Source organism: Hydra vulgaris, chromosome 09, assembly GCF_038396675.1.
Source record: "Hydra vulgaris chromosome 09, alternate assembly HydraT2T_AEP".
Classification (NCBI taxonomy): domain Eukaryota; kingdom Metazoa; phylum Cnidaria; class Hydrozoa; order Anthoathecata; family Hydridae; genus Hydra; species Hydra vulgaris.
In genome coordinates, this window is record NC_088928.1 from 35,287,123 (window position 1) to 35,314,739 (window position 27,617).

General features: G+C 29.0%; 1 protein-coding gene across 1 annotated transcript in view; it reads right to left on the reverse strand.

Moving 5' to 3' along the window:
* The window catches only part of LOC100197924 (atypical kinase COQ8B, mitochondrial), a 36,348-nt gene extending 16,077 nt beyond the window's left edge, over positions 1 to 20,271 (reverse strand). Inside the window, exons 1-4 of the mRNA XM_065805518.1 lie at positions 19,832 to 20,271; positions 19,382 to 19,448; positions 15,724 to 15,792; positions 3,600 to 3,716 (exon numbers count right to left, since the gene is read on the reverse strand). Of these exons, the coding sequence (XP_065661590.1) occupies positions 3,600 to 3,716; positions 15,724 to 15,792; positions 19,382 to 19,448; positions 19,832 to 20,029 (451 nt within the window). The 5' untranslated portion in view covers positions 20,030 to 20,271. The remainder of the gene's footprint in view (positions 1 to 3,599; positions 3,717 to 15,723; positions 15,793 to 19,381; positions 19,449 to 19,831) is intronic.
* Positions 20,272 to 27,617: the final 7,346 nt, after the last annotated feature.

A 27,617-nucleotide genomic window follows, 5' to 3' on the forward strand; every position in this document is an offset into this window, starting at 1 on the left:
ATGTGATATATAATTATACAAGTATTACAAAACTAACAGTATCAAAGCGTCTAGTACAACAATATACATAACTGTCTGTGTCTATAGGCCTACTGTGTTTAGTACATGGGTCACATGATGCTCACGTCTCATAAAGAGTCTAGCGCTTATTACTTAGAATGAATCGAAGTTGCAGTTTGTCTTTCTTTCTGCAGGAAGCATACAGGTCTTGCATCACCTTGATTGCACGTTCAGCTATCTGATTACTTCGTGGTATGTCGATGACGGATGGCTCTTTCTTCCAGTGATTTTTGAATGACTGCAATGCCTTTTTGTAAGGCTTCAATACATCAGATAAATTCTTGAAGTCATTGTCATTGTATTTGACTACTAAACCAATGTTCTGCCCACTCATATGAAATGAACCTGCAAACCTTCTCCAAATTCTTTCTCGCTTCAGGCATAAGAATGAACGCCAGAATGGCGAGAATGGCTCTTGAGTTCCATCTGGCATTGCTCATATTAGGAATGTTCTGAAAGTGAATCAGAGGGAAGTTTCTTTGTTCTTCATAGAACCTAAACACTCTTGTTAAATGGTACAAAAACTTCATATCGTCTCTCCACCCTGATTTATCAAGAATTTCTACAGTTCCATTCACAAACTTATCCTTCAGTTCATCATACTTATTCAACAGTTCAGACACAAATGGGTATTCAATGTTTGGAGATTTGGTATCACCCCCAAGTTCTTCGTCCATCACCAGACGGAGAATCCTGTCTAGTACGTGATGCTGACAACCGATAAATTGTGGTATTGTGACACCCTTTAATTTAAACATACGTTGCAACTTCACAACAACTCCATTTCTCTTCCCAGTATTGACGTTTGTTGTATTAGTAATGATCATCTTAATTGAATTCCACAAATTGTATTCATCAATAAGTTTGGCAATTTTTTCAGCAACAGTTTCAGCTTTGCCATCTTTTAAACGCAGTGCATCAAGTTTCACGTCAGTTCTTTCATTCTGAAGTACAACTACCTGATATTCCTTATCATCTATTCGTTTGCCGTCAAAGTGTAAGGACCACTGTTCTATTTTAAGTTGTTGTATCATTTCTTTTTTTAATTTACCTGCCTCTTTGAATATGGACTTGTAAATTGCTGATTGACTTGGAGTTGGAATATCAATACCTTGTTGTGATAATACATTGCATATTTTAGCAGCTTTCTTTGTGGAAACTCCACTTGATGTAACCATACTTACAGCAAATTTACTTTTGTAGTGCTTTCTAGTTTTTTTCTGAGTGTCCTCATCATCGTCTTTATCACCGTCGTCGTCTTCATCATCTTCACTCTTACTTTTGCAGTTTTCAGATTCAGTACCACTGTCTGTGGTAGACAGGACTTGTGATGTGGAAGGTATTGCTGTTCCAGACTGGACTTTCCTTCTCTTGGAAGGGTGAATGGTTTCTTTACTTGCCACTTGTCCTGTTGAGTACCCCACCTGTCCTTTACTTTCTTTTTGTAGGTGGTATAGACGTTTATCTTCCGAGGATAACCACTGGCCATTCACTTTCGTGATGTCAAATAATGCATTGAGAACATCATATTTTCCACGCTTGACACATTCATCATAGACCTTCAGCACCTTCATAAGCTTTGCTCTTATCACTTGATCAGACACACGTGGAAAATTCAGTTTATTGTCCCACAATTTTGTAATTTCCTTAGAAATTTGGTCTATTCGTTCTTTTCTTCCTTTAACATATGCTCCGAGAAACTGGTATCTTCCTACGATCTGCAATTGAAGTGGTATTCTGGATTTTTCATCGAGTGAATGTTCTTCTACAGCCACGCTTCCTCTTCTTCTGTGTGACTCTTGAAATCTCACCAAATTTTTAGTCCAAGTCTTCTTGTTCTTTGTTACTGTGGTATGACTTTTCTTGTGAGACATCATATAATATTGTTACGACTTTACGGATAGCTGAGCGTAAATATCCGTTTAATAAAGTCGTTTAATTAATAAAATACTTTAACTGTATAGTAATCCAATTATAGTTCGATAATCCAGTCAATGTTGATAACAGTTCGATAATCCAGTCCGTATCCTAACGATAATGCTACAACTACTTATACTTCGTACACTTACAGCGTCTTTAGTTCGCTACAGTAGTTCCTTATTAGCTCAGTTACACGCAGAGTACTTCATAGAACTATTCACATTATCAACACTGAGCTCTGACAGCAGCTCGCTTATATAATTATTTAGAGCTTCCAGAATGTTCTACTAAGTTCTATAATCTTCTACAGTCTGTTACAGTCGTCTATATCACCGTGGTAACACAATGACGTCATCACATAACAATTCCAAGTATTTGCCGGCACACGGCCGTTTCGTTGCCATGGTAACGTGTGGCGTTATATTTATAAATTCATAACAAAATAATGAAATAAATAGAATTAAGCTGAGAATTAAGCTTAAGATTAAAACATCGGTCAAAAATGAATGTATAAAAATGGTAAATCAAATTTTTATTTTGGGGGTGACCTTTTTTTGTTGCAGAAAGCTATTTGGGCCTTTTTTCATGATTTTAGGTAAAAGTTCATCGATTTATGATACAGGAAACATTTTATTTGAAAAAAAATTAAAAAGTCATATCCCTAATATATATACATACATAAATACACACACACATACACACAAAAAGACATAAAGAAATATATATATATATATATATATATATATATATATATATATATATATATGTATGTATATGTATATATGTGTGTATATATATATATATATATATATATATATATATATATATATATATATATATATAAAATTGTTTTTATTTAGTGTTGGCTTAATGATATTAACGAAGTATTCAGATGTTCTATATGGTGATGTGTTGATTATTGATTCAACAGGATACATGTTCAAATGAAAGGAAAATGGGCCAGTTTGAGTACTACTGAACATTCCAAATCATGCCAAGGTAGGTTTGACTGGTTCCATTCCAAAATCACATCAATTGTTCCAGAATATCATATTCAAAAAATTTGAGAATTGCTTGAAATAAACAAAGTTAAAGTTTGTAAAGAGTTGGGAAGTGGCGAAAAAGTTCTTTATTGGGATGGTAGTGATAACAAAAGCTTCGGGGCCATTATTTAGATTATTTGACGTCAACATTTAAAAATCTATTTTTGTATTTTGTTATGCTATTTTTAATGTTATCTTTTTAATAGTTTGTTTTTATTATAACAATTTTCTTTGTAACAATTTTAATTTACTGTACCTGATGAAATATTGAACAATATATAATAAAATAAAAAAAAATATATATTCTTTCAAAAAAAGTTTATACGCAGCCCTATTTATCGAACTTTACATACATTTAATCGTATAATGAGAAAATGACTTTCAAAGATTTCAAATAATTAAGATTTATATTTAAATGTATGATAATAGTTATATCATTATTATTATAATTAAGAAAGTACAGAAATTGTAATAACTATGATAACACATCCTACAAATGTACTCAGATTTATGCAAGTTATTTTGTAAAAGATTTATTATGATTAACTGTCCAAAAATTTTATAAAATAAATGTACCTTGTATACTTAACATTTGTCCGAACTTTAAAGCTGCACCTCTAACTTTGCACAATGTTGATACAATTCTTTCAATGTTAGCTTCAGACAAAAATGAACTATCTGAATATGTATTGGCTGAAATAAAACATTAAAAAGGTATAAGGAAAACAAAATTCAACTTAATTTCTTTAAATTTATAATTATAATAAATGTTTTTAATCCTAAAGTATGCGATATGGGTGCCTTCCCTAGCCAAAACCCTCAGTGAATGTATATACACTATTATTCCTAACAAATCAGTTGTTGTATACAGGGTTGAATTTACCTTTTAGGGTTTAGGGTGCTTAAGAGTTTTTTTTATAAATATCTAGGTTAGGATTACTCTTTTGTGTAATTTCATACAAAAGAAATTTTTTTATTTTTTATTGTAGTTTCTTTGAAAAAATATGTTAAATTTAAATCTATACATTAAAGTAAATATTTAAACTTAAACGGAAAATTACTATATAAGTTTCTTTCTGCACTTTTTAATAAAAATTCATCAATCAAAGAATTTCCTCAATAAGTACTCTTCTAATGAATAATTTTAGATGAAAATCTTTGCCCATCAAATATTGTTATTTGTGTTGAAAATAGTTAAAAAAAATTAAAATATCTTATCAAGTTAGCATTTGAACCTGCAATTGTAACTACAATTATAAAAGAGTTAATAGAGAGTTGTAACCATAATAATAATAATTAAAAAAAAGCCTTCTTGACTGTAGTGTCCCCTCTACCATGGGGAATAAAATATAAAATATAAAAATAATAAATCCTAATAATTACATCTTAATGGACAATCAATATTGATATTCACATTATGGTATTTAAAATCCGGAAAAAACAAATTTTTTTAATTTAATTAATCATTCCCTAAATTTTTGACTAGATGCATCACAAATAGCAAACAAATCTTCTTTGTTCTTAAAAAATTCTCATGATTTTATGGAAGAACTTTTATGTAACCATAAATTTGCACAATTTCACCTAACAGTGAATCATCACTATTTCTATGACATTGCTTGACGAATTAAACATTTTATCTTTCAAGTTTCATTGCAAATTAAAGTAAGAATCAAAAATCCATAAAAATGGATTTTTGAATAGTGCATCTAAAAAATATTTTAATATTTTCTAAAAAATGGCTTTCACAAATTATAGCTGACATCTTTGAAAAAATTGTGCTTTTCAAACACAATTTGTTGTGCGAAATTCCTCCACTAATATTTAAAAAAAATATTTTGTCTGGCAAAAAATATTCTTTTAAAATGAAGGAATTTGATGTGTAAAGGTTTTTTCTTGCTGATGTGTCTACGTTTTTGTCATTAAGAATACTTATAAATCCATATATATATAGTTCTTCATTTTTTCAATTGTTGATGATTTGTTTGAGCATCTAAATGCAAGAATTTTTTGAACTAATGTGCAAATAGCTTCAGTACTATTGCGTCTTCCACTAAGTGATTATCTAATTTATTGTTACTTTTCAAACCAAATAAGCCATTAAAGCCTCCTAATGCTCAGGTGAATTTTCAAAGCTTTTGAATAAAAAAACTTTTCCAATCTTTCAAACCATTAGTGGTAAATTAGTAATTAAAATTTTCAAAAAATTTATGCATGTAGCAATAAATACTATATTTTAAGGATAAGTATATTAGCAATTTATGATTATATTTCTCACCATTTTCTCTTTGTCCAAAACAGAAGTATTTAGGGCAGAATCAATGATGTTTTTAATTTTTTTTTCTTTCTCTGAAAAAACTGTATGGATTTAAATCATCATTTTAAAGCTTAGAATGTGTAAACTAAAATTGGACAGAGCCAACCTAAATCAACAAGTGTATACACACAGATATATATAATATAATATAATATATAATATATATATATATATATATATATATATATATATATATATATATATATATATATATATATATATATATATATATATATATATATATATTAGATTCCACTCTATCTTTTCTACTTTGATTTTGAGATAACTATCTATTTTCAATTATCAATTTTGCACCATTGTAAAAACTACTTTAAGCATACCCGCCCGTTTAACAAATGATGCTAGAAAGTGCAACTAATGCGCAATTTGTATGAACATGACTCGATGCAAGTTGGCACATGTTATCATACTCAAAATAAAGTAAAAATTTATTTTTTAGTGTTTTAGAAGCCAATGTTCGAGTTATCAGGATATTCTATTACATGAACTTTTGCCGTTAAGTAAAAACAATTCGAATTATCAAAATTTTTATCAAAAATTTTTTCTTTATTTTTGATCCATTTTGACAATGTATTTTTTGGAATGCCATATTTCATAGCAACCTAAGACTTTCACCTCCTTCATCAATTTCCCTTAAAGCAGCGTACTTTTCTTTAATTGATTTTGTGCTCATTTTTCTCTTTACAGCAACATTAGCCATTATAAAATGTAAACACAACAAATTTTATTATAATATTGCAATGCACATTAGTATAACTTACACTATAAACTACCAACTATTTTTATCATACAATGCAAGGGCTTCATTGCGGGTTTTTTTTTATGTTTTTTATTATCATTTACATTACAATGCAAGGGCTTCATTGCGGGGTTTTTTAAATGTTTTTTATTATCATTTACATTACAATGCAAGGGCTTCATTGCAGTTTTTTTTTATGTTTTTTATTATCATTTACATTACAATGCAATGGCTTCATTGCTGTTTTTTTGTATGTTTTTTATTATCATTTACATTACAATGCAAGGGCTTCATTGCAGTTTTTTTTTATGTTTTTTATTATCATTTACATTACAATGCAAAGGCTTGATTGCAGTTTTTTTTACGTTTTTATTCTAAAGTTCTAGTTATTGGAAAAATATTGCCATGGAAACAGATAAAATGGTTCAACTTAGCAATGGTTCAAGCTAATGGGTGTTGGAGTTATTGAGTTGTTTTTATGTGAAAGTATTAGTGAGGGTTCAAGAGGAACTCAAAAGTAGTTTGAGTTACTGGAAGTTCCAGATATCCGTGATTCAAGATATCAGGATTTCACTGTAGTTGCATTCTACCTGATATAGCCGACAAACAGGTTGATCCATTGCTTGACATTTGTGTCACTCCAGCTTCTGTATCTAAAGTGATTTCTACTGCTTGTGGTCCGGACAACATACCTGTTATAGTCTTGCAGAAGTGTTCTCCAGACAGCTCCAGAGCTGTCGTCTATACTTTCAAACTATTTAACAGAGACTTGTTTTCCAGCCTGCTGGAAAGCGGCATCTGTTATCCCTATAGCAATCTGACTCGTCTAACTACTGTCCCATTAGTCTTCTTCTCATCATAAGCGTGGTTTTTGAGTTTGTAATTAACAAACACTTAATCTCTTATCTTGAATCTAATAACTTACTTTCTGATCATCAATATGGATTTCGTTCTTCTTGTTCTACAGCTGACTTGCTAACAGTAATAACCGATAGGTTTTATAAAAAAAAAAAAACTGGTTTTAAAAAATATTTAAATAAAAAGTACTTTGATGGTCCCCAAGGCCCTTGAACATACATTGAGTTCCAAATATTATAAAAAAAAAAAAAGTTCTTTAAAAGTGTATCATGTTGAGTCTCAAATGAAGCAAAATTATGAAAATTTTAAAAATGATAACTATATTATATAAAAATAAATATTTTAGATTTAACAGCATAAAAAATTAAGTTTATTAAATAAAGAAGAAAAAAATGCATTTCTATCCATTTTTTGACAATTTTTTTTTTAAATATGTTTTTAATAGTATAATTATCATTTTTGAAATTTTTATATAATTTTGCTTCATTTAAGACCCAACGTAATTGAAAAAAGATTTTTTTTTTTTTTGATAATAGGAACATATTTGAAGAACTTTTTTTTTAAATAATAATAGGAACTCGTTATATGTTCAAGAGCCTTGGGGGATCCCTTAAAACATATTTTATTCAAAAGTTTTTTAAAACTAATGTTTTTTTTATCTTATAGATCACATAAAGGGGTGCCAGCATATGTTTTTCAAAAATGTTGTTTTTTGGGACACCCTAATATATATGCATTTCCCAAATTTTTTTGCTGACCTAAGTCCATTCAGTTTTTTTTTTAAAAAGAAGAAAAAATCAAAGGATAATGAAAAAAGTTATTTCTACTCCAGCCCAAACCTTCAGTTGATCTATGTACTGAAACCTTCGGCAACTACTTATTTCAGTATGATGTTAGAGTGCCAATCTGAAATAACAACACCTCTTAACTACTAGAGTTTTATCTATAATTTGTCACTTAGATTAATACATTAGAAAAAAATGAATAATGCAAATAATTATAACAATTCTCAGGAGAGATATAAAGTCATAACAAGTTATGATTCATAACATTCCTCCAAATAACAAAATTATTGTCCTTTGAGTTTCAATGTTAGATTTTGGTTCAGGCAAACTTTCTTTTTTTGTAATTAAAGGTTTGTCAAGTTGTAAGCTATACTCTGTGTGAATAATACTATTGCCAGCATTTTCAGTATCTAAATGAGGAGGTTTACTACCTCCTAATGGTATCAAATCTTTAATGGATACAGTAGATTCTCCTCCATTCGGAAATTTGGTGTGAGTACTCTGGTTCTGCTTCTATAAGATCAACTTTTTCTAATGGGGGACCATATTTACTGGATAGTATATGTTTATTTACAAATACTTTCCTTTATTACAGATTGGGGTAGATTGTCCACTTGTAGATCTCTGTAGAAAATTAAAGAACCTCTAGTGTGGTGTTGCATTTAATGCAGTACAAAGTAAAGAGCATATTGAGTATAAATCATTCTGTAACACAATTTCCCAGTTTTCACCTGGTGGCTTTTTTGATTTGAGAGCTAATGTCAATGATTTCCAGATTATTCCATTAAAGCATTCGATTTGTTTATTTTCTTTGGGATTATAAGGCAACACTCTGCTTGTGGCAACATCTCAGATATGCAAGAAAGTAGCTACTTTTGATATCAGAAGGTTGCCTTGTCAGAATGGACATAAACAGGTATGCTTATGTCCATTCAAAAAGAACCAATTCTTAAAACACTTTAATGCCAAAAAATAAATATCAAAGCAGGGAAAAGCAAATAGGAATTGCAACTATTTGTCAATAACTGATATATAATAATAAGATATAAAAATAAATATAATGAGATATAAAAAATTTTAGTTGATGTTGGGAGTGGGCCTTTAAAATTGATGTTGATGCCTTTTAAAATCTATGTTGAGCAATAGGTGGTTTGTAGAAACAAGGTTTCAGTTCACAAGCAATACATTGATTTATAACAATTTTAATTTCTCCTATGGAATATAGTAGATTTGGACTGCGGAAAAAATGGATCCTCTTTGTAACACCTGCGTGACAGAGAGCATTTTTTGATATCTTTTATTTCAGTAAAGCAGAACTCAAGGAAAGCAATCAGCTGCTTGATTATACTTACCATGTTTCTTTTTGAACATATACGAAACAGCCTGTTTATTGGTCACAAGGTAAAATGGCATCTGGTCAAATAATGTTTTAAATTTCAAAGGGCTTTTTCAGCATATGCTTCTTTTTTGATAGCAGGTTGGTGTATTTCCAGTTTGCTTAGCGATTTTAAGAAAAAAGCTGCTGGATGTCTATTTCGGTTTTAATGTAACAGCTAACTAAAAATCAGATTAAGTGTAAATTAGTAAAGAGTCCCGGCTCTAGTCCTGGCTGAAAATGGGACTTTTTACAAACCAAGCCCCAGAAAAATTTTAAGATCTAGCAGGGGTTGATAGCTGGGGCTAGAAAATTATAATACTTTATATATTATAAATTTATGGATACATTTACTATTTACTAAATACTGGCACCCCCACCTAACTCCATCCCTTTGCTGCTCAGTGGTAAGGGGGGTTGCGTTAGTATAAAATTGTATCTTTTGTACATTAGTTAGTAATTGTTATTTTTTCAACATGATATTTCTCATATTTAAATGTTATCTTATAATATTTTCGTTGACAGGCTTTAAAATATCATAAGTTACTGTTATAATTTACAGCTTAAGTTATAATTTAAAGTTTAAATTGCAGATATAGTGTAATGCTATATATATATATATATATATATATATATATATATATATATATATATATATATATATATATATATATATATATGTATATATATATGTGTATACATATATATATATATGTATATAAATTAGTAAAAACACTTATTTAATTTCTTCTACACTCTGTTTCACCATCAGTAGATTCATCAGGAAGAATCCATATATATAGGTGTGTGTATATATATATATATATATATATATATATATATATATATATATATATATATATATATATATATATATACACACACACACACATATATATATGGCGTAGCACGCTGTAACTGACCACGCTTATACTTTTTTTCTTTCAAATTCAACCGCGGCTGTTTTGATGTTTTAACAAATTAAATGCAATAAAAATAATGTTAGATTATGAATAACTTTTAATTGTTGATCTTTTATATAGATTTTATTTTTTGCGAAGGGTTTAAATAAAATGAAAAATTAATTATAATGTTTGTTTAAAATAAATGCATTTTGTGTAAACCAAATTTTATATTAAAATTTTTTTTAGTAGGCATATTTTTTATGATAAATTAGAAATAAAAATTAAAAATTTAAATGTAAATTTTAAATTTTTTTCCTAGCTTAAGTTTAGCTTAAGTTTAGCATTTTTTTTTCAGCGTATGAGTCAGGAAAACATGAAGATAGGTAAGAGTTTTGAGATTTTGTTGATGTGCCAGTAACAAACTAAATAAGCAAAAAATTTTAAAGCATGGAGGTACAGATACAGTAAAAGGATGAAAATTTATTGAATGACTAACCAAGCAAGAATGAGTTTGGTTGAACGAACTAGAGATAATAGCTCTATTGAGCAGCGACTATGATAATACTTATTGAAAAAAGAAAAAGATGCAACTTTACAATGATGGGAGAGTGGCTCAAACTTGGCAGATAAAGCAGGTCCAACTACATTTATATGATCTCCCAGAAATTCTTGCATCTAAGGTTGCATTGTTCGCTGATGATCCTACAAGTTATTCTTGATAAGAAGCCAACACTCTCTGATTGCTTGGAGGGGGCATTTGTGCTTGAAAAGGATCTCACTTCTGCAACAGCATGGGGCTCTAAGTGGCTGGTGAACTTTTACTCAGATAAAACTCAGTTTTTTTAGCTAACCGTTATTGCAACAACCTAGATCTTCCTATATTTATGACTGGTAGTGTACTTGATGAGTAATCTATCCTTTGTCTTCTAGGATTAACTCTTAATTGCCATCTTTATTGGAAACCATATACCAAATCCATTGCAAAATTAGTATCTGCTAATGTTGCATCTATTTATTGTGCTTACCACTTTTTTACTCTTCTATTCTATTTTTATCTCTATAAATCTCAAATTTGCCCTGGTATGGAATACTCCGGATATTGCCATATATAAAGCAGATCTTGGAATGATACCTTTCTCTTTTAGACAAGGTGCAAAAACGCATTGTAACCATAGTTGGAAGTGCTCTTGCAGCCAACCTTCAAACCTTGTCACATCGTTGTAATATTGCTTCTATTTCTCTTTCCTATAAATACTATGATGGGCGCTTCTCAAAACAGCTAGTGTCTCTTTATCAAGACAAGAGTAAAAAGTTGAGTTGTCACCAAATAAATCACCAGTTGTTGCCAGATGTAAGATTGTCAAACAGATTATTATTGCATATAGGAAACAATACAGGAGCAAAGATAGAACCTTGTATTAGTCCTAAAGTTACTGGAAGAGTGTAGGCCTTCGAGAATGATTTAAATACTGCAGTTAGAAAGAAATGATTTGATAATCTTGAAACTCTTATATGAAGAAACTAATACTAGAGAGAAGACTAATCAGAGTATAGTTGGAGAGGAGTGTTTTCTAGAGTTTTTAAATATTGGAACAACTTATTTAGCACTTAATAATAGTTTAGCGACAATTGAAGAGAATTCCAGAGGATACTTTTGTAAGGCTATGATGGAAATCTGTCTGAACCGCAAGCATAGAGGAATAAAATTGAAAATCAACTTTAGCATCAATAGCTGAAAAATGTGGAGTAGAATGAGGCTTGATTTAAAACCTAAAAGTTTCTATACCTGCTTGGATCCAGGAGGTTAAGTAAGATTTATGCATACATAATATGTATATATATGGATATAAACATATATGTTTGCTATTTATTTAAATGCTGGCATACAATATGTTTACATATTTGTAAAAACTTTAGTATTTATATGGTATAGCACTTGCCAAAAAAGAAGATGATGATCAGACATTGTATCAAATAACATTTGTTATAAGATTAAAGTGGTTTGGGTATCAGGATGTAAAGAGATAAGAGCTTCAGAAGAAAACGGTAGAAGTAAGAAAAATTGGAGAGAATACATTACATATGGTATGAAACAAGCTTTAGTTAACCCTTTACTGGGCAAATGGTGATATTTCTATTCAAAAAAACATTGTTTTGCCAAAATGCCAAAAATAATCAGAAATGTAGCATTAATATAGGATCATACAAACCGCCATTATAACTTTATCAATTTTAGAAATGCTTTATAACATGTGAAAATCATGAAACATTAAAAATTTAAAATCTTATATTTTGTTCACATATGGCAATAAGGCCAAATTTTGAATTTAAAAAATATATTTTAGGGTGTATCAATGTTTATGCGGCCCTGGTTACAAACCCGACCCCATTTTATATTAAACCCAGCATCCGCCCTGGTCAAATTTTAACCTCACTCACTTACTAAACCTGATAATCTCTTTCAACAGCATATGGGATGCATCTGTTTTGACAGCAAATGAATCTATCAATGGTTTTTATGACAGCTAGTAGTTTAAGTGTTTGCAGCTTGATTGCTGATTGAGTGGAAATGCTGAACACTGTATTAATGGATGTACTTTTTCAGAGTAATTAAATATAAACTTTAAGTAGTAGGAGAGATGTCTACATGTCTTTGCAATATTTTACAAATTAAGAAGGGGTTCCAATCAACCTGGGTCTGACTTGATGCTGTTATGAGATTGATTATTGAGTTGTGCATTAGCAATAAGCATTGATGAACATTTCATCACCAAACAAAAAGACATAATATCCACATAAAGCATATCATCACCTAAAAATTTTCACTTTAAAATGCAAGATAAAAATGTAATACTTATTTGTTTAACTACACGTTTCATTTGTCAGGGTTAAAAAAGGGTTGAATAAAAACAAAAATAATCCTACTCAAATCAATTGAAGATAGTGCATTCCCAAAAATTTATTACCAAAACTACAATTATCTTACTGACACCAATATACTACCTTAATAAAAAAATCCATATTAAAATAAAAAAAATGCTTAGAAGTTAATCCTATTCTCTAGGATCTGTAGGTTTCAAAATAGCTAGCTTGAAGTTTTTTCCTCTTTATTTGTTTGAAATCCGATCAATTCTGTAAAAGTCTTAAAACATGTTTCTCACCTTGTTTAACAAGATGAGAAAAATGTTGTGAGACTTTTACAGAATTACTTTTACATGAGACATGTTTCGGAGTTTAGGGTTGTAAAAGAGTAGCAAATAAAAAACTCAGGAACTTTGGGACAGAAAATAAATTAAAAAATACATTTTATCTCAAATAATTGACAGATTTCAAAAAGCTGAAAATCTCCTCTATTTTTAAGTTTTAAAATTGTTATTTATGTCTACAAGTATTTCTAGCATTCATTTTTATTGATCAATTTTTATATCCTGAGTGTAAATATGATTTATATACTTATACAAATTTTTTCTTTTTTATGCAAAATTATTTAGCTTGAAAAATTTATAACATTATTGTCATTTTTAACTTTACATTTTGTGAGCATCTTATTAAATTGCTTTATATTTTATAAAATTTTGTTTTATTTAAACTTTATTGTAATTTCAAAGTTATTTTATCATAAGACATTTATTTAAAGTAATATTCTAATACGAATTAGCTTATTTTGTATATATAATTGAAAATAAAATAAATTCACATATATATTGCAGTGGATGAAATGGATAAAATTGCCAAGTGCAATATTTTGCACTAAAAATACTGAAATACACTATCAACGGGCGCGATTATGCGTGTTCGGCACCAAGTCTTTGATAGCGATATTCAGAGTTAGAAATTGGTTGCCATGGGACCATCTATAAACTACATAAGCAAGTATGGGAGGGGTCGCTCAGTTAAATTAACATGCTTGATTGCAGACATTTTTCCTTTTTTAAATTCACCTCCCCAAGGCCGAGAAGGCCACTACAGGCGAGGAGGCTACTTAAAGGTGGTTTTAACCCTCTCTCAACTCTATAACTCCGAAACACGAACCTTGACAAACAAGGCCATTGCTCAGAGAAACTAGTTGAACGTGGTATTACCAGGAACGTGGTGGGGATTGAACTCGGAACCCCTCGCTTATGAAGCGAGCGCTCTAAACTACAAATGTATACATTTTAAACAACAGAAACATTTTTAATTTAATTTAAAATAAATAGTAGTTAAAAATAAAAAATATTAAAAACATTAAGAATATTTCTTTTATTTACAAAAGATGTGTGAAAAATTAAAAAGAATAAAACAAAAGAATCTTACATTTTTATAAAATCTTGTGAAATAAAACTTTTGATTTTTCAAAATTCAATCAAGTTTTAATTTTTTAATTTAATTTTTCTATTCTCACTCGGACGAACATGTTTTGAAAATAGTAAACATTCCATTCTATCTGTAAGCAGTAATAACTTCATAACTTTTCATTCATTTTTTGTACAAAATAGAAAACTGCTTTCTAATTCAAACTGAATGCGCCATTAAGTGAATTATATTTTATATACTTGATTATATACTTAATAAATATATAATAGACTTATACTAATATAATATATTAGTATAAGAATATATATATTTATGCAAATATAGTATATAAATAATTTATATACTGGCATATATTTTAAGAAATGCTTTTGTGAAACTGGTGACGTAACATTTTTTCCTTTGTTGTTTGTGAGCATGTTTCGAAAAGTTACAATTCAAAGTTATATAACAAATATATTTACTATACAGTAATATTGCTTATTGAAACTTTCTTCTTTTAATTTTAAGTTGCATTTAGCTTTAACTTTTTAATAAATAGACTTTAAAATAAGTTTAACTGATTTGAAGATACCAGTAAAAATATTTAGTTTATTAACTTATAATCGACAAAAATATTTGATATTCCAACGTTCTGATGTTATTGAATTTTAAATATAATAGTCATTAATTAATAGAATGTGATCAAACCTGTTTGAAATCAAAGTGTTAAGTGAAGTTTTAGTTTGATAAACATTATAAGCTAGATATATATAAAATATTTATAAACATAACTTCTTTATTTAACAACAACAATTGCAAACTCTACTGTTTAAACATATTTTGACTTCAATAAAAAAATCTTACTAAAAGTATTTTCTACAAAATCAACTCATAATTTTCTCCCTTCCAAGTTCTTCAGACGAGCACAATTTTTTACTCTCGAAAACTAGCGAGGCCTTATTGTCGTGCCCGGAAGGTGCGTTTTACATGCGTTGAGCGATCGCTCCCGCTTCTTCAAAAGGCCTGTATTGTATAATTTTCATATAATGTATAATCAGTATCAAATTAAAATTTAATAAAATTAAAAAGGGAAAAATATATTTCCACCCAAACCATTATACAGTTTTGTCAAAACATCTTTTATTATACAATAATAGATTTATAACAAACTTATGTTTTATAACAAAAAAAACTTTGCTTATGTTTAAACTCTGGATAATTTGGAAGTTTTGAAACAAACATTAATACAGAGACTTGAGGAAAAAAGAGGTCAATTTAGTTATTAAATAACTAGAGGTTAATACTATACAATATTGTATTGTTATTACTTTCTTTTTGAATATAATAAATGTGATTTTAATATTAAACATTTTTAGATTACATCCATCGCTCTGAACTACTTTTATATATAAGAAAGAAAATTACCAGCACTCAGTCCTATTTGTTTCCTTAATGACTCACTAAGAGCACCAAGCCCCAAACCAGCAACCAATCCTTAAAAATAATTTTAAAAAAAATCATATTCAAATCCTAAACATGTTGACATTTTATATAAAATAATTAAAAAAGTAAATTATTTTCAACAATTTATAAAATCAAATAAGTAATAGATTGATTTGTAGTTCATTATAAAACTATTGATAAAATTAGTATTAAATGAAATATAATATGCCTCAAGACATTGCCTTATGTTGAAACAGCCTTAAAATAATGTTTTAAAGGTATTAAACTTTGATTAGACCATGTTTTAAGCCTTTGTTCTAAAAGTCCATTTTTGCCAAATGGCACTTCAATTCAGTATTAGGGATCGTCCAAAAAGTATGTATGCTTATTGAAAAAAGTGAGTAGTAAACAATTTTTAATAAATTTAGCATTAAAGCATGATACGCTTGAAGAAATATCCATACTGTCTGAAGCACTTCCAAAAAGAAGCGCTACTATTGCTTTTTTAAACATCTTCACTTCCAACAAGGCTGCAATCAACCACTAATTAGAGTTGGAAGTTACTGGAGGAGAAAGTATGAAGATTGTAGAGCAAGATAACGATTGACAGACAACTTAAAAGATTGCAAATTATATGAATCAGGAAAGCAAGATGAAGGAAGTGAATTCCAAAGAACTGATGTTCGAGGAAAAAAACTTGACAAATAAGAGTTTTTGGAGCACTTAGAAACAGTCACAAAAAAAGGATGAGACTTGATTGAATGACGAGTAACACGAGAATGAATTTTAGTAGATGACACAAGAGACACTAGCTCTTTAGAGCAGTGCCCATTATAGTATTTGTAGAAAAGAGAAAGAGAAGCAACATTACTATGATGTGATAATGGTTGGAGGTTAGTTGCAAGAGCAGGTCCAACTATGTTTACAATGCATTTTTGCACCTTGTCTAAAAGAGCAGAGGGCATCATTATAAGATCCGCCCCAGATATGGCAACAGTATTTCATACAAGGAAGGATTTATAGAGATAGAGAAAAAAATCCGGAGTAAGAAAGTGTTGAGCTCGATAAAGATGCAATCTTAGCAGATGCTAATTTTGATAATGGATTTGATATATGGTTTCCAAGAAATATTGGAAGAGTTAATCCTAGAATATGAAGGGTAGATTGAGTACATTACCGTTCATAAATATAGGAAGATATAAATTATTGCGATAACGATTGACTGAAAAAGTGAGTTATATCTGAATTAAAGTTCGCCAACCACTTTGAGCCCCATGCTGGAGCAGAAGTGAGATCCTTTTCAAGCTCAAATGCCCCCTCCAATCAGAGAGTGTTGGCTTCTTATCATGACAAGAATAAATCATCATCGAACAATGTCACCTAAGATGTGAGAATTTCCGGAAGATCATTAATGCATATTAAAAAGAGTATAGGGCCAAGGACTGAACCTTGAGGAACCCCTGAAGTTACAGAATATGAAGAAGAGTGCTGTCCATCGAGGACAACTTTTATACTACGATTGGAAAGGAAGGATTCAATAATCTTAAAGACGTTGCCAGATACACCGTAAGAAGAAAGCTTATGTAGAAGACCAGCATGCCAAACTTTATCAAAAGCTTTAGAAATGTCAAGAGCGATGGCCTTAACCTCTCCACCTTTATCTAATGTATGATAAAACTTATCAATTATTACTGTAAGCAAATCAGCTGTAGAACAAGAAGATCGAAATCCAAATTGGTGATCAGAAAGTAAGTTATTAGATTTAAGATGAGAAATTAGGTGTCTGTTAATTAAAGATTCAAAAACCTTGTTTATGATAGGAAGAAGACTAAGGTAATCACTTTAGATACAGAGTGATACGAATGTCAAGCAATAGAAGCAACCTGTTTGGCGGCTACATCAGGTAGAAAGTAACTAGGGGAATCAAGAGATGTATTGATGAAAAGTTCTTGGCAAACAATTTAGCTTTGTCTTTAGGTGAGGTGACAAAGTCTGAACCATACAAGAGAGGTGGAACAACAAATTTGCCCTTATTATTAATACTATTAAAGATTCTTTACGCTGACAAATTAATAAATCATTCAATTTGGTTCTTAGATTTATTAAAAAATCCTGAAGTTTTCTCCGGAGCTGTCGTCTATACTTTCAAAACTATTTAACAAGTACTTATCAGAGTCTTGTTTTTCAACCTGCTGGAAAGCGTCATCTGTTATCCCTATCTTCAAAAATTCTAGAGAGCAATCTGATTTGTCTAACTACCGTTCTAAAGGCATGTGAAACAATGACTTTTGATTCTATACCTATAATTATTAATAATAAAAAGTGCCAATTATCAATAGGAATCAATTTCTAATGAGTCTCATGATTAATATGAGAAGGTTAATTACTGATCACAAAGAACTGAAACCAAGTATTTTTACCAAACTACGAATCTTAGAACTGAAAGAATGGCCGACTAATATTGACTCTGCCAATTTTGGGAGACCGGAAATTGTGACTTGATGTGAAAGGTTTCATTTGGAATATTCAACATGTTTAAATGCATTCAGGGATTATATAGAAATTGGTAACCAAAAAGTACCGGCTGACTTGGAAGATTTGTTGTTGTGTTTAAAAATCCTTCTATGCAGTTCAGCTGAATGTGAAAGAGGATTCAGTGCCATAAATCAAATATTAAGCAACACAAGAAATAAACTTCTCATTACAAATGTTTCTAATTTATTACTTTTGAAAGTATCTCCACTTAAACTGTTTAAACCAGAAGAATATGTAAAGACTTGGCTAAAGGCTCATCGATCAGCTGAAGATAGCAGAGTAAAAAAATTTAAAAAAAATAATGAATCACCCAGCATATTATGGGTAATATTGTAAATATTATTAAGTTTAGATTTTAAGATTAAAGTATACTACATATATTAGAATTATGAATTTTTGTTTTTTCTTTAATTAAATTTATATAAAAATTTGACTTTTCCTTTATATTATATATATAGAGAGTGAGCCGGAATAGCTCAGTTGGTTAAAGCGCTGCTAAAAGTTCGGATTGATTATTGACGGTAGCAGCAGGATTGCAGGTTGAAATCCCGGCCCCGCTTACTCAGCGTATGAGTAGTACTTCGGTACGAAGGGAACTCATCTTGATTAGCTCTGCTATTACGATGTTTCCTTCTCGACTAGTAAATAAATAATCTAGTCGAGTAATCTAGTCAAGTAAATGAAAATTATCGTTTATATATATATATATATATATATATATATATATATATATATATATATATATATATATATATATATATATATATATATATATATTATTCGACCATTCCGGCACTTTTATTTTTTAAACTTTAAAAAATAAAAGTGCTTTGAAAACAGCAGGTGCCAAAAGCCGAGAGAAATTTTGAGCACCAAATTATTGACGAACTTAATGTTTATAGTAGCTATCTAATAACTTTTTTATTTCTTTAATACAAAGTCAAGTCATTTGAATTTCTTTGTAGACAACTCTGTAACTTTTTCATGTCAAACAATTGAATAAAAAAATTAAAGGTTCTAGTTAAAATTAGTTAAAATACTAAAAGGAAAACATTTTTAATAAAAAATATCCTCTGAATCAAATAATTTAAAATTAATATTTTACCTCCATAGTTAAGCATACGTGAAACTCTGCTTGAAGGAACTGCCCTCTCTTTTGACTTGTCTGATAGCTGTAACAACATATTCCTTTTATTATTTATAATAAAAAACATATTATATTTGCAAAGACACAAAACTATTCTCACACAAACGCAAATTTATTAGGCTAATTTCAATTACAACATACAAACTTTTATTTGTTGACGTTGTTTAAACATTGTATATTGCTTGGTAAATAAGTAATAGTTATATAGAGATACCTCATAAGTATGAGGTACCCCTGTATAAGAAATAAGTATGCAATTACCTTTTTTTTATATTTCTAAAATGCAATACTTTTGTATTTTTTATGGATTGTTTTGTGTAGTCAGAGTAATTATAAAAAAGTTTCGTTTTATTAGAACAATTTTTTTACCAAGTCTAAAAATTGTATATGCATGCAAATCAAAATTACCTTTTGAGAGATGACATCTGTAGTCGGTTTTTTCTTAGCTCTCACTCTTGCCTTAATGTCAGGTTTTGGTTTATCTATTGAACTATTATTGTTCTCAGAAGCTATCTCTACAGTGGAATAATATATATTTGGTCCATGTAATAAGTAATTACTATTAATTATTTTCACAAAATTGCACCTGCAACAACTTTTAAACATTATTAGTAAATTTAACCTAAAAAAAGATTTCTCTTTTGTTACTAATTTTGAAAAAACGATGATCGTACAAAGTTATGTAATACTCAGTTCCATGTGACACTACAATGTTAGGTTAGTGCAATTTCTGATCACTTTTTCTTATTGAAAATTAAAAAAATGAAAGAAGTGTAAGGGTTGTATTTTTAGCAACGAAAAATAATTTTTTCAATCGCAAGCTTCCTTTAAGTAAAAAAAACACGAACATTTATAAGTACTGAATACACTTTAATAGCTTCGCGCAATTTTAAAATAAACAGTTTGACGTGGTTTTTACTTACACTTTCAATACGTCACGATCGAGCCCAGAAAAAATTATAAATTATATATAACTTAATATTATTATTACTACTTTTTTTTTCTTTCTGCGTTTTAACATAAAATAAAACTTTTACAACATCATAATATATAATTAAAAAAATGATTAAAACAGAGAGGGGCTCAAAGAAGATAAGGATGGCCCTACGTCATCGCAATCTTTTCATACATTAACAAAATTTTAAAAAAGTATCGTAGTTTGTTGAAATATACCTAATAAATTTTCAATAAAATGCCGTAATAAAATGAATAGTGCGCTAATAATATTAAGCAACAAACAAAAAGTCAAAATAATATAAGAACAGATTTAGCAACAATTATTCAGAGTAAATGTAACCAAAAACCTCAAGTATTAAAAATTTCTTTTTTTGTTGTAAACTTAAATGAACTTAATCCCCTTGAATCCTTTTTAAAAGGTATTCCATACTTTTGGCCCTCGATATGAAATTATAAATTAAATTTAAATTAGAAATTAAATCTAAACTTTCTACAAATTGCAAAGCCGACGACACCGGGGAAGAAGCATTTTTTTGCTAAAGTACCTTATTTATTTATTTTATTTATTTGAGAAATTTTTAAATATAGAGGACTTTTTTAAATAATTGAAGTTTGTACCCCTTTACTTTTAAACCCGTGTCGTCATCCCTGAATTGGAATTTAAAGTTTGTTGAAATTTAAACTTTCTGTAGGAATTTAAACTGCTGCAAATTAAAATTTTGATATAGCGTTCTTTTTTCATAATATTGTGCAAGCACGATTAAAAAGCTTTTTATAATGCAAATTTCAAACAATTTTTAGGGAAGCTGCTTAAATGTAAACTTTAACTGCAAACTTGTTACAGAAATTTGCTTAAGCATGAACCTACATTAGAACGAACTGAGATGAAAGTACCAAAGTAACACCACTAACCCTTTTGAATTTCTCAATTTTTTACTCAGATAGTAAACTTTATGACTCGTTTTCAAGACAACCCTAATTACTCACCTTCATTCGTGATTTTCCATGTGATGTTCCGTGACTGATGTCTTTCGTCTCTTTACTGATAGTTGCGCTTTCCACGTAATCTCCTGGATCATTATCTCCAGGCAGGTAAAAAAAATTCTTTTACGTTTCTTTCAAATCAAGTCTCATTCACCCATGATTATCACCATGGTTATCACCATCTTGTGAAGCTGCTATTTCTAATTGTAAGCATTTTTTTTTTCTTTTTTTACAAAAACAAACTTCTTGAGAAGAAACTATTTATTATTGCAAGAAATCAATGTATAAAGGTGCTGTCTGACGCTAAGTTCTAATATTCTTAATTTGTTCATCTTGTATTTTTCTCAGAAGTTAGGCTTTAATGACTTTTGGAAAATCTTTAACAATGTCATTAACAAAGTTAAGTCTAACATTCCATCTTTAATTTAAAAGTCTGATCTTATTACATCTCCCAAAGATAAAACAGAACTGTTAGCAAAAAAATTTTCCTTTTATTCGACTCTTGAATCTAATGGCTACACTCTTCCAATTATTCCAGAGAAATAGGTTAATCCATTGTTAGACATCCAAATCACTTCAGCTTTCGTCGCTAAAAGGTTAATTCATTGTTAGAAATCAAAATCAATTCAGCTTTCGTTCGTATCAAATTAATCCATTGTTAGACATCCAAGTCACTTCATCTTCCGTCGGCAGGACCGGTGCAAGGGCTATGCAACATATGCGGTCGCATAGGGCGCTGGCTTTTCTGGGGCGCCGCGCTGGCGTAGCTAACGTTTTTTTTTTTCGTTTTTTTTTTTAAGTTTTGATTTGGATTTAAAAAAGTAAAAGTTAAAAATAATATTTGGCGTCTTTAATGTGTACTAGTAGAGTGTTGTTTACATATTAGGGGCGCCAAAGTTAATATGCTAGACTAATGATCTTGTAAATATTTGCTCAGCACTTCAATGAAAAAATAATTAAATCAAAAAGTAGTAGTTAGATGATTGTTTGAAAGAATAAATTTGTTAGTTTATTGTTTATTTAAATCGTGTTTTTGTGTGTTAAATGTTTATTGTAATTGTATATTTACATATTCGGGGCGCCAAAGCTTATATTTTAAACTATTGATTTTGTAAGTATTTGCTCAGCACTTAAATGAAAAAACAATTACAGCTAAAAGTAATCGTTAGTTAAATATTTGAAAAAATAGGTGGGTGAGTTATTATGGTGAAAAAAAAGAAGCCTACGGGTTTCTTTAATAGAAAACGCAAACCAGATATGGAGAGAGAAGACAAAAAACAAGCAAAGGCATTGAGTAAATTTTTCTCTATATTAGAAAAACAAGATGTAAACAATAATCAGCATCATTTTCAGGTAAGAAATAATACAAGAGTGCATTTATTATTATCAAGTTAGTTAATAAATAAAGTAATAATAATAATTTAGAGAGATAATAGACCGTTATATAAGCCTTAATAACCATTGTGTGCTATTTTCACAACACTTTTTTTATTGGTATTGGGTGTTGGGTGTACTTTCAACCATATTTACAAGTCATAACACAAAAAATAATAAAATAACTTGTACTCTAGGAGCAGAAGATGTTAGAAGAAAATCCACTGTCTCAAGTTTTAAAAGACATTCCTGTAGAAGCAGTTGAATCTTTTTCTCTAAGAGAACGCTTACCAACCAAGTACGAGTACGTCAAGTTCACCATCTTCATTTAAGGTTTGTGCTTGATTTTGAATTTGTTAGTTTATATGCATTTTGTTGAAAAAAATTATATACAGATACAGTCAAAGGCCTTCGAAAGTACCAAGTCTTGTTTTAAAATAAAAACTTTAATTTCAACTCCTCTCCAACGAAATCGAATTTGAATTTAGTTAAAAAAATCTGCCGCCAATTTATAAATATTTTTAAAAATACAAGTAAATAATGCCAAGGTATTTTTTCTTTTTTTCCATTTATTTATGTTTATTGCTTAAACAATAGTTTTATAAAATATATAAGCTAAATAAAATCAACAAATTAAACTCTTCACACAAATAAGTGAGTTAAAAAAAACTAAATCAAAATACAGCTGTATATTTGTATGCATATAAATATATATTACAATTCTGGAAATTAGTAAACAAAATAAAATAAATGATAATAAACACGGCAAATTAATTTTTTTGGGTGTAAAAATAAAAAACAAACAAAAATACAAAAATAAAAGATAAAATATAAAAAAATACTTTTAACAAATTTTACAAACAAAAGATTTCTATGCCATTTTAAAAAAGTGAAAAAAGTAGGGTTATGTAAGTTGGAAAAAATCAACTAAAAACCTTTGTAATAATTATCCTTCATCCACTATTAAAAATGAACTTTAAAAATACTGTTGTTTTTGTATAAAACCTCATATCGTAAAATAATCACCGTTATTGTTTCAGAACTCTGGTGCCGAGTAAAATGCGGTCACTTCGTCACTATCATGGGACTTGCTTGAAAACTGCGGAATGTGGCCAGCCAGAATCACAGATAACATTCGTCAAGTGTTTGTTGTAAAAGGACCAGTGCAGGTTAAAAACATTAACTTTCCTATTGACAGTAGTTCAGGCAGACGGTTCACAGTTGTCAATTACAAAACTAAGTTGCCAACGAGATTGCAATTAGGCAACACTATTGATTCCCAACATCAACGTATGATTCAAGCTGAAACTGACCATTGGTATGCAGTTTTAAAACGACTTGTTTGTATTGTGCAATATTTAAGCAAACAAATTCAAAATGAGTTTATTATTCTTATTTCCTGTAAAGTTACAGAGCATATCGTGTGTGAACTAAAAAAGCTTTGTATTATTCTATAATTCTTGACTGCACTCTAAGATCAGAAGTAAACGTAAGGGAACATTTTCTTGGATTTGTTCAGGTCTCAGATACATCTGGGCAAGGGTTGACAGCTTGCTTGTTAGACGAGCTTTCAAAAAAAAGGAATATCTTTACAAAATACGCGTGGCCAAGGTTATGATAATGGATCAAATATGAAGGGAAAGAATATAGGAGTACAAAAAAGGATCCTTGACCTTAACCCACGAGCTTTTTTGTTCCTTGTGGAAGTCATTCATTAAACCTTGTTGTCAATGATGCAGCACTTTCCTGCACTTTAACTGTAAACTTTTTAAACAATATACAGAAACTTTATAACTTTTTTTCTGGATCAAACCATAGATAGAATATATTAACAAACCATGTAACTAACTTGACTGTAAAACCTTTAAGTGAAACCCGTTGGGAGAGCAGGATAAACGCTCTCGAACCTTTGCGATACCACATAGATGAGATTTATGACGCTGTCTATGAACCAACGTTAGATTCTAAGATTGATGCTTTTGGAAAATGTACCGCTATGGGAAACATCGTAAATTAACTATAAAAGTTATTTTACGATGTTTATTATTTTATGTCACTTTGTATTATTAATCTACCTAAAAAATATACTGTTAGAGTTATTTATATGTTCATAAAAAGTATATATTTACTATTCCATTGGATAGTTTTATTGACAACATGTTTATATATATATATATATATATATATATATATATATATATATATATATATATATATATATATATATATATATATATATATATATATATATATATATATATATATATATATATATATATATATATATATATATATATTAATATACCTTTTTGTTAATTTCTTTGTTTAAAAATTAATTTTACGGCGCTTTCAATTATGTATTCAGTTTCTAAGAAATGTACGGTAAACATTTAATAGGATATTATGTTTGTAATGTATTCTAGGGGTTTTAATAAGTATGCGCAGTTTACCGAAAACGGATTTTATGATAAGTTAATGCCTACGCATACCATTGTATTTTGATTATTTTATTACAATTGTCGTGAAAAATTATTGGTTTATTTATATAACCTACTCTATTAAAATATATTTGTTTGTTCATTTAATTTTTAAGAAACAATTACATACAAATATACTCATCTTATTATTTAAAAACTTAAAAAAATATTAAACCCTAAAAATACTTTTTAGAGTTTTAAATGACTACACTTTTTTTTATAATAAGAGGCGCCAAACCTTGGTCTTGCATATACAAAAAAAAAAAATCGTTAAACCGGCGCTGTCCGTCGGTAACAGATTAATCCATTGTTAGACATCCAAATGACTTAAGCTTCCGTCGGTAAAAAATTAATTCATTGTTAAAATTTTTTTCTTTTCAACTTATCTTATAGTCCAGATAACGTTTCTGTCATAATCTTATAAAAGTGTTTTCCATAACTCTCTTCAATTCTCTCCAAAATATTTAATAAGTGTTTAACTGAATCTTGTTTTCCTGCCTGCTGGAAAATTGTATCTGTGATTCCAATTGTTAAAAAATTTTGGCAAACAATCTGGCTCCCCTATCTATCATCCTATCAATCTTCTTTTTATTATTAGCATGGTCTTTGAGTCTTTAATTAGCAAATTTCTAATATCTAATATCACATTTTAGTCTAACAACTTCAGTATGGATTTCTATCCTCTCGTTCTACAAATGACTTGTTAACTGTAATGATAAAAAGATTTTATTGTGCTTTAGATAGTGGTTTCCAGGGACTACTAAAACAACGGGACGCGAAACTCTTTTTTCATGTAGTTTCGACAACAGGGCCGATAAAAAAATCCGAAACACTTCTATTGTTAAACAATAATATAATTATCAATAGAAAAATAATAAAAAAGAATTTATGGCTCAATTACACTGATAAACAAATAAAATTTTATTGTGCATATCTTGTTAACTAGGTGGTTTTTTAAAACAAATTAAATATGCTGATTTCAAATATACAAACCATTTTTCACCATCACGTCAAGTTGTAAAGATATTTGGGTTCAAATCTTTAGTATTTAAGTTAAAGTTCCAAATATTGTCGAAAAAAAAGTTATTCAAAAGTATGTCAACCCGGGTCTCAAAAGAAGCGTATTTTCATAGAGATTATAGAAAACATAAATATTTTTTCTTAAAGTTTATTGACAAAAAAAATATGTGAAAAAATGATAAAGACTCTTAAAAAAATTTCAACAGAATGATATTCAGCAATAATACAAAAAATACTTATTTTTATTAGAAAACATTTTTAAAATCTCTATGAAAATACGCTTCTTTTGAGACCCAGGTTGACATACTTTGGAATAACTTTTTTTTCGACAATATTAGGGACTTTACCTTAAATACTAAAGATTTGAACCCAAATATCTTTACAACTTGACGTGATGGTGAAAAATGGTTTGCATATTTGAAATCAGCATATTTAATTTATTTTAAAAAACTACCTAGTTAACAAGATATGCATAATAAAATTTTATTTGTTTATCAGTGTTATTTATCACTATTTTCAAATAAAAATTAAATTGTGTTGATGAAGTTTAAAAAATAAAACAACTTTTTACAAAGAAACTGTAAATAACTCTAAATTTGCTGTAAATAATCATTTTTAAAGACATTGGTAATTAACTAATCATTATTTATCATATATTATATTCATACCATAATCATAAATATATAATTATAAATAAATTTTAAATCAAATAAATAAGTAAAACCATATATACATTTCAAAACTTTATTAATTAGATCATCAACAAAAACTAAAAGAACAGACCACTAAGTATTGAGTTTCTTTCTTTTTCTGTCCTCTATGTTTAATGAAACAATATCAGATGTATCATCAAGGGTCGTAACACCTTTCAAGAAACAGTTTGTTATTATTGAGATAACTTTTGTAATATCTATATTGTCTGTTTCTAAATCAAATGGTAACGTTGAATGCAAGAATAAAAATAATTTCTTCAAGTAAAGAACACATTGAAAACATTTCTTATACTTTAGAACGCTGTTAAACAGTAAATAACAAAAACAAATAAACTGGAAAAGAGTATCACCAGAATAATGCAATTTACCACGTGAAACATAATCTGTAAATTCAGAACTAGCAGACTGTGATGTTGTTGTATCAAGTATACGCTGCGGATCGATCTTGTGCTGTACATAATCAGCCATATAAAAAAGGGCAGCACTCTCCTGATCGTTAATAGATTCATTGTCTGCATTAATTAAACATTCTAAACAAATAATATCCTCTTCCATTAGATCCATTGTGCCACAGTCTGAATGAATGCGTGAACAATGAATGTCAGTTTCATCCAAAGAAACTAGTTTGCTGAATAATTTTAATCGTTGAAAGTGCAAACTGTTCAATAC